Genomic DNA, 13,953 nt, shown 5'->3' with positions numbered 1-13,953 from the left:
CCCAGTGTTATTTCGTGTTCAGTTTGTCACATGTTCAGCATAGCTCTCTCTGTCAGCGACGAGGGAAAACACCACTCTTCTGTTCCAGTAAGAACATCAAACAGGTTCTCCCCCTCAGTGACGCACCCACTGAGAATCCTGTTGAAAGTGCCCTAGTTATTGGCGATTCTATTACACGGAACGTGAAGATAGAGACACCAGCCACCATAGTCACATGTTTGCCGGGAGCCAGAGCACCTGACATCAAAGCAAAATCATAAATACTCTAAAATTATTATTCACGTCGGCACAAATGATGTTTGACTTCGCCAGTCGGAGATCACTAAAATTAACATTAAAGAGGTGTGTGAACTCGCAAGTACAATGTCAGGAGAAGTAATTTGCTCTGGCCCTCTTCCTGTTCGTCGGAGTGATGAGATAGTTAGCAGATTATCATCACTCAATGGCTGGCTGTCTAAGTGGTGTCCGCAGAATAATATAGGTTTCACAGACAATTGGAAAAGTTTTTGGGGCAGACCTGACCTGTTGAAAAGAGATGGTATTCATCCGTCCCGGGATGGTGCTGCTCTTCTCTCTAGTAATATGGCACATAGTCTTAGAACTGAAACATGACAAACTGGGGCCCAGGACAGGAAGCAGACAGACTGGCTAAACCGACCGTCTGCTAGCTGCCTCACGTTACAGAAGTCAGATAAATCCCAACACATAGAAACTCTTACACCTAGATATTATCACATAGAGACTGTGTCACCCACTATCAGCGTCCTGGGCTCGGCTGCACTCTGAGTGCTGAGTGCCACTGCCTGCTCGACCTTGAGCGGCAGTTAGCATCAGTGCTAGCTGCTGGCTGATTTGATCTGTGTCCGATCATGTTTGGGGATTCCTCACCCACATTAATCATGTCTGGGGATTCCTCACCCACATTCATTAATACTTCAAATCTGTTCTCCAGATGTATAGGTGGTGGTAGGAGACCAGTGTTTGGGGTAGAGGATGCTACTGTGGCAATATGTGATACTCGTGACAATCTGATGTCTTGAGTGCCTTTGGGACTCGCTCTCTGTTTGTGCCATCGATTAGTGTGTTGATCAGTTATGGCTTGTTTCTCTACACTCATTATGGCCTGTTTAGGAGCACTAGATTCATGGGACTTACCAGCTGTATGCTGAGGGCATCCATGACCAGGCTCGGTTGTGTGTTCCATCTGGTTTGGTAGTCCTGCAAGTAACTTTGTTTCAAGAACTGCAAACCTTTGTAGAAGTCTGTGGCAGTTTGTGCAGCAGGTAGATTCTTCAACCAGAAGAGGCATATTCTTTCTAATCCTTTTGAATGTAGGCAGCTGTGTTTTGATGGCTGCTGTCAGTGGGAGGCTGGTCGGGTAAAACATAGTATATATATACCAGTGGCGTGCGGTCCATATAAGCTGCGAATGCTCTGCATACCCAAGCCATTTGTGGACTCTGCAATTAATATTAATATTAATATTAATATTAAATCCCTTGTTTGAGGTGTACAATAAAGCCTACATGATTGGTAATGCGTATGTAACTGTCCGTAATTTATTTATTTGCCAAACTATGGTAATTTTCTTTAAATCTGCCTGTTACAGAGACTTCCGGGTAAGCTGATCTACAGCAGCTTTTGCGCCTTTGCGCTTTTGTTATGGAACGTCAATATCGTTTACACTGGCACAAAAAATCCAATCTTTTGCTCATATTTGACACAGATCGGAATTAGTTGCACACGTTTAAACACACAAATCCACACAAGATCCGATTTTTTCGCCTCCGATCTGAGCCACTTCCAAATGTGGTTTTAAATCAGATACATATCCAATCTCTGGACATGCAACCTACTCCTAAACATGCATATCCAATTCCCATTGGAATTCCAAGCCACCAGAAGGCGAGGGCGGCACATTTGCTCACTAAAAAGGTAGCTTTAATGTTGTATTATGAAGCAGACGTGTTTGTATCGTTTGTAGGCCTATGCACTCACTTGGGTAAAGTTGGTTTTATATTCGCACATTCGACTTCTGATAAATTCAGACTTTCCAATAAATGTGCAATAAATTAATGTTTGCGAATTTTAAGCAGCGACATGATATTGACAACCAACGATTGTTAACTTACAACATTTTTCACAGTCGATCAAAATAGGCTAGTATTGTTTTAATGGAATATTTACTTGTGAATGTCAACTGAATGTCCAATGTAGTGTGATTAACAAGGCTATTGAATATGCCGATGTCTGAATGTGCGAATATAAAACCAACTTTACCCAAGTTATGCACTCACACTAAAAATTCGCAGCTTTATTATTGAGGTGGGAACTTTATGTCTAACGTTATCTATTTTTCTAGAAAGAAATTGCATGCACACATACATTCAGCAGCTGAATTTCAACCTTTGAAATTAATTTGAAAGAGATCACCGCGTTGTTTTTCTTATAAGCCAAAAGCTTTACTGTAACTACTCCCTCTCTCTCGCGTGCGCGATCTCTCTCCCTAGCTCGCTTGAATTCATTCAAATAAAAAAAAAAAAAAAAGGAATTCTAAAACTAATAACTGTAGATAAAATATCAAACACAAATTACCTTTAGTTTCTGGTCTATATCCGTTCAGTCCGAATTCGCGCTGCAATACGTCATGACACTGAGAGCTGTTAACTTAAGCCGCGTTTCCACCGAAATTACCCGGAACAATTGTGCCAGGAACTTTTCTCCCAGGAACTTTTTGTCCTCCCCAGACCTGTTGCCTTCTGCGTTTCCACGCGGTCTAAAGTACCGTGAAGATTAGGCTAATTTGTCCGGTGACGTAGTACTGCGCGTGACTGTTTCTTCCTGTCAGTGACGGACCACTCGTTTCGTCTGGAAAAACATGGTGTAAAAAAGTTAGATTGATTTTTTTTTACTACAACGACTTTAAGACGATATCATTTAGATGTGATATATACATATATTTATTTACCTTCAACCCACTGTTCATCAGATTCCGGCATGGCTTCCAACAATGCAGTAGCGGAGTCTTTTGTCACCGCTGAACCAGAAAAGGACGGTCTGTGTCCTAGCATTCTTTCAAGTAGATTCATACTGTCTTCTTTACGTTAAGTACTATATTGTTTCTTTTAGATAGACAGGAACGCTTTTTTTGTTTACCTGCCTGACTAGTTTCGGCTACTTCCTGTAGCCTTCGTCAGAAGCGTCACGTGATGTTGCTGTGGATCTGTGATAATGTTTGCCTGGTTATAAACGTCAGACAGTAGGGGGCGCAAGCTCTCCCCACTGTCTGGCAAAACAACATAAGCAGCTTATAAGACACGTCACAGCAACATCACGTGACGCTTCTGACGAAGGCTACAGGAAGTAGCCGAAACTAGTCAAGCAGGTAAACAAAAAAACGTTCCTGTCTATCTAAAAGAAACAATAAAGTACTTAACGTAAAGAAGACAGTATGAATCTACTTGAAAGAATAAGAGAAAGTTTTGGACAAAGCGGTGTCAAGGCTTGCAGAGCGCTGGAACAACTACACAGTTGTTACATGTAGATGTGTTTGGTACACTGCGAAGAAATAAAAAAAATAAATCAACAAGAAGAGCCAAATCACGTAAACTGTTAAGACTGGCTACTGTAATATCAGTTTCAGGTAAGATTACTTTCATTTCTGCACTTAATTACATAACGTGTAAATTATATAAGTTAAAACTTTTTATTCCAGTGGGTTTATTATAAGAACCCAGTTCTATTAAATCATGATGATAAATGTATGTTTAGTTTTTTCACACTACAATTTTTATAAAATGTTTACAAAACACTAAATGTGTTAGGACGTTTTACTTTATATTTCAAAGTGCATTCTGAACACGTGATCTTCTGAAATGCCCACATGTAAAACACAGACACTCCTACCTCGGTAATAAACACGGAGATGTTAGTCCCGTCCGAATCCGTACATAAAATCACAGATGTAGGTTGATAAGAATTGTTACTCAAACGTCGTTTGGAAAACTAGTCCCGTCCGAATAGGGCTAATGACAATCATTTTGGGGCAGAAAGTAATGTAAACACAGATATCGGATACCAGTCGCCAGGGATGGACTGGGACCAAAAATCGGCCCTGGCATTTTGGCCCAGACCGGCCCACCACCACATAAGATCACAAATACCACCCGTCCAGGCCTCTTCAAATTAAAGCACAGGGCCTCTTCAGTCATGAAATTATACATATATAAATTTCATGATTATATATATAATTTCATGACTGAAGAGGCCCTGTGCTTTAATTGCAACGTTTTCACTATGTGATAGCAATCCTTCTAAATTTTCATCAATCCTGTTTCTTCTTCTTGTGTGAGCGTGATTTGAACTCGAATAACATTCCGTAGTCCAGAAACTTTCTTTAGATAAGTTTAATAACAAAATTAACTGGAAAAATGTTACACGGTCAAAAAACTGTTTCGCTCCACCATTGCTTCACAACGACTAGCGACCTTTTCCGGAAATGACATCATCGTCAATATGAAATGAAATATACTTATTTAATTATTTACCTTTATAATTATTATACAATTGTTTAACACAAATAATTATTTATTCCACATCTAAATAGAAACAAATAACATATGGCTCTTACACATCTGGCCCCTAATTGGTTGGGCAGGAGACCAAACAATTATACACATTAATACTAAGAGCCATTAAACTTGAACATTTATGGATAAGAAATAGCTACTTAGTTCTTACACATTTTTCTTTGGTTACTCTTGATTAGTCTTCATGCTTAAACTGCCTCTTGAATTAAGCAGAGTTTATTTACAGGTCTCTCCAGTACATTTGTTTTGGTCTTTAACTTCACACGCCGTACAGTTCCACTGGAGTCTGGTAAGGTTTGAATTACTCTTCCCATTATCCATGAATTGCGGGGGGAAGAACTGTCCACAACCAACACCACATCACCAGGTTCAAAGTTCCTTTTTAATTTTGACCATTTACTGCGTTCCTGAAGAATGGGCAGGTACTCATAAGTCCATCTGCTCCAGAACAAATCGGCGAGATATTGGACTTGTCTCCAACGTTTTCTGGCATATTGGTCCTCCTTGTTAAAGACACCTGGTGGTAAGCTGGGTTTAGTTTTCAACAACAGTAAATGGTTAGGCGTCAGAGGCTCAAGGTCATTTGGATCATCTGAGGTAATAGTTATTGGTCTGTTGTTGATGATACTTTCCACCTCGCACATGATGGTATGAAGACTGTCATCAGTGATAGTCTGTTCCTTTAAGAGAGCGCCGAGTATCTTTCTTACGGTTCGGATTTGACGCTCCCAAACCCCACCTTGATGAGAAGCAGCTGGACTGTTGAAGATCCATTTAATCCCTTTCTCTAGCATAGCGTTTTCAATTTTGTTATGGTCCAGGTTTCTCAGTGCTTCTCGCAATTCTCTTTCTGCGCCGACAAAATTTGTGCCGTTGTCTGAGCGCATGACTGACACCTGTCCTCTTCTACTTATAAAACGCCTCAAAGCGTTTATGCATGAGTCCGTGTTCAAACTATCTGCTATCTCAATGTGTACTGCTCTGATTGTTAGGCAAGTGAACAACACTCCATACCTTTTTACAGTACTCCGACCCCGTTTTACGTCGAAGGGTCCAAAGTAATCGATGCCCGCGTTCGTGAAAGGGGGTTTATCAGGTAGCAAGCGGTCTTCTGGCAAATTTGCCATTTTTTGCTCACCAACTCTTCCATTAAGTCTGCGACAAACTGCACATTTATGGATAAGTTTTCGAATCGCTGAGTTGGCTTGTGGGATCCAGAATCTCTGTCGGAGCGTAGCTAGCATGTAGTTTCGACCACAGTGTCCATATCTTTGATGAATATCATTTAGAATGAGAGTTGATATCCTTGAGCCTTTTGAGAGGATTGCGGGATGTCTGGATTCCTCTGGCATTGCAGCTCTGTTGAGCCTACCTCCCACTCTTAGTATCCCATCCTGAAGTACAGGGTCAAGCTTGAACAGCTGACTTCTTTTCTTGATAGGAACATTCTTTCTCAGAGCCTCAATTTCTTCCTGAAATTGTTGCTTCTGACTGAATTGAATGAGCTGAATTTCAGCTTGATTCAAGTTTTCCAGGCTCAGTGACTTTTTCTCCATTGTTGATCTGTATTTTTGCATTTGCTCTTGTAGAAGGGACCCTTGTTTTTCTGGGTCTTTCTCTGATTGGGCAATAGACTCTTGGAACTGTTTTCTTGCTTTACATAAATGTAAAAGGGTTTCTTTGAGTCTAAGCATCCATGCCACTGCCTTCTTTAGATGAAACCAGCTTGAGTAGTAATCAATCAGTTTACTTACAATGTCCTCGTTTTCACTGATGTTGAGAACGTTAACTTTGATTTCACCTTTAATTTCAGGGTCTTGTTGTGCACCTTGACTCGTTAGATCTCGTCTTTGTGGCCATTCTTCCTCTGGTTTCAACAAAAAGTCAGGTCCTTTAATCCAAGTTTCTGCCTGGACAAAGTCCTTTGCTTTAAAACCTCTGGTAGCTTCATCAGCAGGGTTTAGTGATGTCTTGACAAACCTCCATTGTAATGGACTAGTAGCATCTCGTATGAGTGAGATCCTGTTTGCTACAAATGTTTTGAAGCGTGCACTGTCATTGCCAATGTAACTGAGCACTGTAGTGCTGTCTGTCCAGAAAACTGACTGCTGTAATGGAATTTGAAGCTCTTGTCTTAGTATTTTGTCTACTTTGACAGCTACGGTTGCCGCTGTCAGCTCAAGTCTAGGGATTGTGATTTGTTTGAGTGGGCTAACTCTTGACTTTCCCATTAACAAGGAACAATGTTTCTGATTTTGTTCATTTGTAAGTACCAGATAAGTTGCTGTGCCATAAGCACTCTCGCTGGCATCAGAGAAATGATGCAATTGCGCTTCTGTTGTGTTTCCGAACTTCTCTGGTTTTACACACCTTTTGATCTGGAAGTCTGAGAGGTGATTTAGCTCTTCTAGCCATCTGACCCACTGATCAGCTCGCTTGCCCTCAATCTCTTCATCCCATCCATATCCTTGTTTGCACAAATCCCTTAGAAGGAGCTTGACTGGTAGGATGAGTGGCACCAGAAAACCAAGAGGGTCATAAATTGAATTAACAACTGACAGAATACCTCTTCTACTCAATGGCTTCTCCTGTATCTTGATGTTGTATGTGAAGGTGTCATTTTCTGTACACCACTGCATGCCGAGTGCTCTCTCAATTGGCAGAGAATCCTGATCCAAGTCTAGGTCCTTTATTCCACTGGCCCTTTGTTCTTCTGGAATGGACAATAGTACTTTCCTACTATTGCTTACCCACTTCGTTAAGCAGAAACCTCCTTCAGCACACAACTTCCGAACATCACTTGCCAAGTCAATTGCTTCTTGTTCTGTAGACACAGATTTCAGGCAATCATCCACGTAAAAATTGTGCATAACTGTTTCAACAGCTTTTGGAGATGCTACTTCTTTTCTGTCCTCTGCAGTCCTTTTCAATGCATAAGAGGCGCAGCTAGGTGACGAAGTGGCTCCGAATAAGTGCACCATCATCCTAAATTCTTCTATAGGTGCATTCAAATTGCCCTCTGGCCACCAAAGAAAGCGAAGCAGATCTGCGTCGTCCTCAGGAACCCTCACCTGATAAAACATCGACTCCACATCTGCCATCATAGCTATTGGTTCTTCCCTAAATCTGGTAAGGACACCAATGAGTGTGTTTGTGAGGTTCGGACCCTGCAGCAACTGGCTGTTCAGAGACATGCCTTGAAACGAAGCAGTACAATCAAAAACCACTCGTATTTTGTCTTTCTTTGGGTGGTACACCCCGTGGTGTGGTATGTACCAGACTCTGTTATCGTTGCGAACAAGCTGTTCAGGGGGAACTTTAACTGCATATCCTTTCTCTATTATACCTTTCATAAAGCTACTGTAATCTTCAAGCAAACTTGAGTTCCTTTGAAGCTTTCGTTTCAGGTTAGCAGCACGTAGTTCAGCAACACATCTATTGTTTGGCATTTTGATTGCTTCATTTCTCAGTGGTAGTCTTACACAGTAATGCCCATTTTCAAACTTAGTCCTTTTCTGCACTGACTGCATGAACTGTTTGTCCTCCATTGACATTTCCTCTTTTTCTTCATAGTGACGCTCTGGGAAATCTGTGTTGTACTGTTGAATCAACAATTGCTCTATCTCCATTACTGAGAGACGATTAACTGTATGTTGTGGCAGTTTGGACTTTTCTGCAGTGTTGTTTTCTTTCTTGATGGGTCCATTCACCACCCAGCCAAGTGCAGTTTTCACAGCATAAGGTCCATCTTGTTGGCTGTTTATGATGTACCATGGCTCCATTGCCTTTGAATTGTTGGCTCCAATCAGAAGGTCTACATTAGCATCAATGTTAGGTATGCTTACTTCGCTCAAGTATGGCCATTTTCTGATGTCTTTTTGATTAGGAATGTTCTCATTTTGAACAGGGATACTGCTGTGTGTGAAGACTTTAGGTAGCTCATAATACTTTGTGTCTTCCAGCGCACAGACTTCCAAGTCCGTGAGGATGAAACTGTTTACTAGCTTCTGCTCTCCTGGCTTATCTTGACACATAGTACTCAGTAGAATTTGAGTTGGCTTCCCTTTCAGGTTCAGCTTCCTTTGCAGATCCTCAGTACAAAATGTAGCTGTACTTCCTGCATCCAGAAAGGCATATGTTTCTACATATCTGTCACTCTTATTCGACTTGACTTTTACTGGCACTATTGATAGCACACAGTTATCTCCTCCAGACTCTGTGTTCTCACTTGATTTGTGGTTAAGGGAGACTTGGGCACATGAGATCTTCTTGTCTGGTGTTTCAACATCTTTTGTACCTTTTTGGTTCTCCTTAATGTGTAGAATGTCTGGGTGTTTTTGGGAACATTCTTTACATTCCATTTTCTTTTTGCAAGTCTTGCTAAGATGGCCTTGAGTTAAGCATCCAAAGCATAAGCCCTTAGACTTCAGGAACTCCACACGTACCTTATGTGGCTGCTCTTTAATTTCACTGCATGACTCAAGAGCATGATCCTTTGTGCAAAACATACATGGTTTTTCAAAGGCATTGAGGCTCTGAGTCTTGGGTGGACTGACCTGTTTCCTTGACACAAATTGAGGTCTTCTTTCCTTCATGCAAATGTTGGTTGCAAAGCTGCTCTTTGTTATTCCTTTTTTAGTAATAAACCTTTCTTTCTGATTCACCTTTGCTGTTACAACATTGCGATGATCCAGTATGTCACCGAAGAGAGGGTCCATGGCCACTTTAGCTTGACGATCAATAAAGTCAACTAAATGAGTAAATCTTGCTCTTACTCCTTGTCGCTCTTTGATATCGTAAGCTTCTGATCGCCACCTTTCTTTCATCTTGTATGGTAGCTTTGAAAGTATAACTCTCATATTGGTAGGATTGTCCATTTCCTCCATGAACTCTCCATCTTCCATTGTATTCCGACAACCAATCAGGAACAGAGCGTATGCACTCAAAGCTTTACCTTCATCAGACTTGATCTGAGGCCACTTTAAAGCTTTATCAATGTAAGCACTTGCTATGATTAGCTCATCTCCATAATGCCTTTGGAGCAACCGTTTTGCTTCCTTGAAACCTCTGCTTGATGGCATATATTCACAGCTTCTTACTATCTCTTGCGGCTCTCCAGCAGTGTATTGTTCAAGGTAATATAACTTGTCCTTATCATTGTCTATCTTGTGTTCTATGGTATGCTCAAAGGACCTGATGAAGGATTTGAAAGTCAGTGGATCACCAGTAAACACTTGGATGTCTTTGCTTGGAAGCTGAATTTGTCTTTGCTGTTTCACTAGCAATTCAGTCAAGTCATTTTGTTTCTGCATAATCTGAATAATGCTGTCATCTGCTTGACGATTGTTACTGTGGCCTGTGGCCCTTGGTATGTCTAACTGTGGTGGTGCAAGTAACACTGGATTTGAGATGGTCTTCATTTTACTTTTCACCACATATGAATGACCTGGTGAATCGTCACTCTGCTCTGTTTTCAGCTCTGATTGCTTCTGGTGGATTCCCCTTCTTGGTTTAGATTGTATGCTGCTTCTGCCATCATCTGATCGTTCATACTCTTTCAGGACCTTTAATTTGGCATTGCTTTCTGCAAGAGCTGTTTCTATTTCAAGTTCCTCCATTTTTGCTCTGAGCTGCATCTTTTCAATTTCAAGTTGTTGTTTTTTCTTTAGGGATGCTGCCCTTGCTAACAGAGCTGCACGTTTCGATTCTTCTCGTGCACAAGCTGACGATACTGAGGAGGAAACTGATCCACTTTCAATATCTGAATCATGCTTCTTATTAGATTCGCCCTTGTTCGCAGATACCTGTGAGGCACTGTCGTGAGGACTAACATCATCCTCCATATCAAGATTGTCATTTTGGCCTTTTTTATCACCAACAGCAGCAATCCAGTTTTCTGTTTTCTTTTCAAAAAGTCTCAGGGAATCCATTTTAGGCTGAAACCAATTTTGTTGATCTGCAATCCTTTCATCTTCTGGCAAAAGATCTTGAACTTGCAGATTTAACTCAGTAAACTCAGTTAGCAATTGTGCAAAGTCAAGTTGCATCAACTCTTGTACATTCTGTAGATTTTCCTCATCAATCATCAACTTTTCAATAGCTTTGCTTTTACTGGTAAGAGCAGATAATTTCGCCCTTCTTAGTCCGATGCGTCTGTGAAGCTGCTCTTCTAACGCTCTTTCAGTGGGTTTAAGCGCCCTCTTGTGTTCAAAAACTGCAACGTCCTCTCCCCCTTCAGCCATCTTATTTCCATCAATGCACAAAATGTTTGCAGACGATTAAAAGTATGCACAATACCTTTCCGTATCAATCGTATGCATTTCAGCTTCTTCAAATATGCATTGCGTCCATTTTATAGCTGATTTAAAAGTCCGTTACCTCGTTTAAAGAGCTTAAACAAGCAGCAACGTTTTTCTCTGTGACGCAGTTTCAAATCCACTGAACAAAACACTGTGACGCAGTTTTAAATCCACTGGAAAATAAAGCACTGTCCATTATTCATAGTCCACGATCGTGAAACATTTCAGTGTTCATTCACAGACGATGATTCCTTTGATGATGTTTTTGCCGTCGATTCAAATGCGCGCCGCCCGCGCACTTTCACTTTCGTTCTCCATATCCACAGCGAGTTTTTTGACTTTCTTTGTGATAGCAATCCTTCTAAATTTTCATCAATCCTGTTTCTTCTTCTTGTGTGAGCGTGATTTGAACTCGAATAACATTCCGTAGTCCAGAAACTTTCTTTAGATAAGTTTAATAACAAAATTAACTGGAAAAATGTTACACGGTCAAAAAACTGTTTCGCTCCACCATTGCTTCACAACGACTAGCGACCTTTTCCGGAAATGACATCATCGTCAATATGAAATGAAATATACTTATTTAATTATTTACCTTTATAATTATTATACAATTGTTTAACACAAATAATTATTTATTCCACATCTAAATAGAAACAAATAACATATGGCTCTTACACACTATATATATATATATATATATATATATATATATATATATATATATATATATACAATCAAGAAAATAACCAATGGGCCGCTGAGCTACGTGTTTCATGGGACGTGTCAGTCAGAAGGAAAAAAACCTAGCCTATGTGATATTTTTGATTAAGTGTTTTGGGCCAGCAGCCCAGTGTCAATTGAAAAAACATTGGGCCGCCGATCTAGGCCTACCACTTTTATGGGCCTGTTCATTTTTTTTTTTTTTTTTTGCGGTCGGCCCAAAAAAGCACGTCGGCCCACCGGGAAAGTGCCTGGTATGCCAGATGGCCAGTCCGCCCGTGCCATTTGCGTCTAAAGTGAATGTAAACACGTTGGACAAAAAATCGGATATGGTCAAAAGATCGGATCTGTGCATTAAGACTTGCAGTATAAATGCAGCCAATGGTTTGCTGGTCTATGGAGAATATCATTGGCAGGATAAGCTATAAGCGGACCGCTCGCCCAAGAGGAAAAATGAGCTGCTGCCAGATCTCGATCACCGAAAATCATATTGTATTTGATACATAACTAATTAGACTTAACCAAATGGAGAAAAAAATCTCAACTAAAACTATTTTCATAGTATTTCATTTTCTCCATAGGAATTTTTTTCTAAATAAAAATATCTTGGTTACATATGTAACCTTAGTTTCCTGAATAGGGAATGAGACGCTGTGTCGGAATGCTGCGGGAACGCCTATGCGTGATTGCATCGTGAAGCACGTATGGTATATCGTCTCAATCGTGTATTTGTCTTGAAAAGTGTTTATCTGTATGTTAAAGCCATGGTTAGCGAGCTCTGGAAGCCTTTGTTAGTTCCTGGAATTTCCTGTTCTTCTTTAGATTAATTTGTGGACTAAAGGTGCACAGAGCGCCTTCCGGCTGCAAGTATGAATTGAAAACACAGTATCCAGCGCTCACAGTGATGACAATAAATAATAACATGGATGAATCTGTCGAAGCTCATTTGGATACGATAGACAGTACTCTAGGTGACATAAAAACATCCATTGCATCGGTCGAGCTTTCTCTCCAATTTATCTAATCGGACAATAGATTTGGAATGCCGAATGGATGAAGCCAAAACTCGGATCTCAACTATTGAGGATTGTTGCTTCAACCACGAAGCCCAAATATCAGCTATGCAAAAGATAGTGGATATGCTACAGCTGAAGGTTGACGACCTGGAGAACTGTGGACGTCGGAAGAATTTAAAGATTGTCAATCTCCCGGAGAAAGCAGAGGGTTCCACTTCACTTGCGGACTTTCTCCAAACGTCCATTCCAACTTTAGTCAGCCTACCTGTTAACTTTCCTCCTCTGGAGATTGAACATGCCTATCGCGTTCTGGTCCCTAGCCCGGACGCGAACAAGCCGCCAAGAAGTGTTCTAGTGCGATTTCTCAGATACTCTCAGAAAGATGCGGTTCTCAGAGCAGCTTTGAAGAAGCGTGACATCCTCTACAACAAATCTAAATTGAGGTTCTATTCTGACCTTTCGGCGGAGGTCCTGTGCAAACGTTGTGAGTTTGATTCCATGGGGAAATTGATGGCCCCTCGTAATATGTATCATGGCTTCGCTTACCCAGCGCGGCTTCGTTGTCTTTACAACAGGCAAATTCGTCTTTTTGATACCCCTGAATCAGCCGCTGCCTTTTTGGAAACTCTTACTTGAGGTATTTTTGTTCTTACTCTCGTTTGTATGGGAGGAATATTGACTTGATTTACAGCGAGTCCCTGTAATCTCTTCTATTTTTTTTTTGACTATTTAACGGAGCTAACCTTATTGATAATGTCATTATCATTTAAGTATTTATAAACATTTTAAATACGTTTAAATAAGTGATATGTACATGAGGTTTGATTTAATTTTAAGTATAGCTCCCCATTTATAACACAGTTCTCATTTTATTCCTAATGGACTCTCTTTTCTCCGTTGGGTTCTTATGTTTTTATTAATCTCTTGGTTTGGCCGTTGTCTCTGTTTTTGTGTTTGCGTTATTGTGGTCTCTAAAGTGAGTTTGGATTTGTACTTGATTATTACGCTCATTGACTTCATTTTGGGGGATGTTACTCTGTCGTTTGGGGACACAGTCGGGGTGGGTGTGCGCTGCAAGGTGTTTTTTTTTTTTTTTATGTTTTATGTGTTTGTTGTAAGTCAACTCTCTGTCGTCTTATTCTGTCAAAAATGTTCGTTTTATTTATGCAATTAATCCGCGCCCTTTATGGCTGGTTCACTTAATTTCACTTGGAATGTTCAAGGGATTGGAAATGTAATTAAAAGGAAAAAAAGTCTAACTCATTTGAAAAAACAAAAACCCGACATTGTACTGCTTCAGGAAACAAAATTATCCGACACTGAACA

At 40.6% G+C, this 13,953-nt stretch overlaps 1 protein-coding gene across 1 annotated transcript; it reads right to left on the bottom strand.

Annotated features, from left to right (window-relative positions):
• Positions 1-4,307: 4,307 nt before the first annotated feature.
• Positions 4,308-11,563, bottom strand: LOC125264988. The gene has a single exon (XM_048184849.1). It carries the CDS (start codon positions 10,829-10,831, stop codon positions 4,778-4,780), a length of 6,054 nt encoding a protein of 2,017 aa, XP_048040806.1. The 5' UTR covers positions 10,832-11,563; the 3' UTR covers positions 4,308-4,777.
• Between the last annotated feature and the right edge of the window lie 2,390 nt (positions 11,564-13,953).

This window comes from Megalobrama amblycephala, linkage group LG1 (genome assembly GCF_018812025.1).
Source record: "Megalobrama amblycephala isolate DHTTF-2021 linkage group LG1, ASM1881202v1, whole genome shotgun sequence".
Classification (NCBI taxonomy): Eukaryota; Metazoa; Chordata; class Actinopteri; order Cypriniformes; family Xenocyprididae; genus Megalobrama; species Megalobrama amblycephala.
Note: the sequence above shows the minus strand (reverse complement) of the source record. Positions and strands in the feature narration are given on the sequence as shown.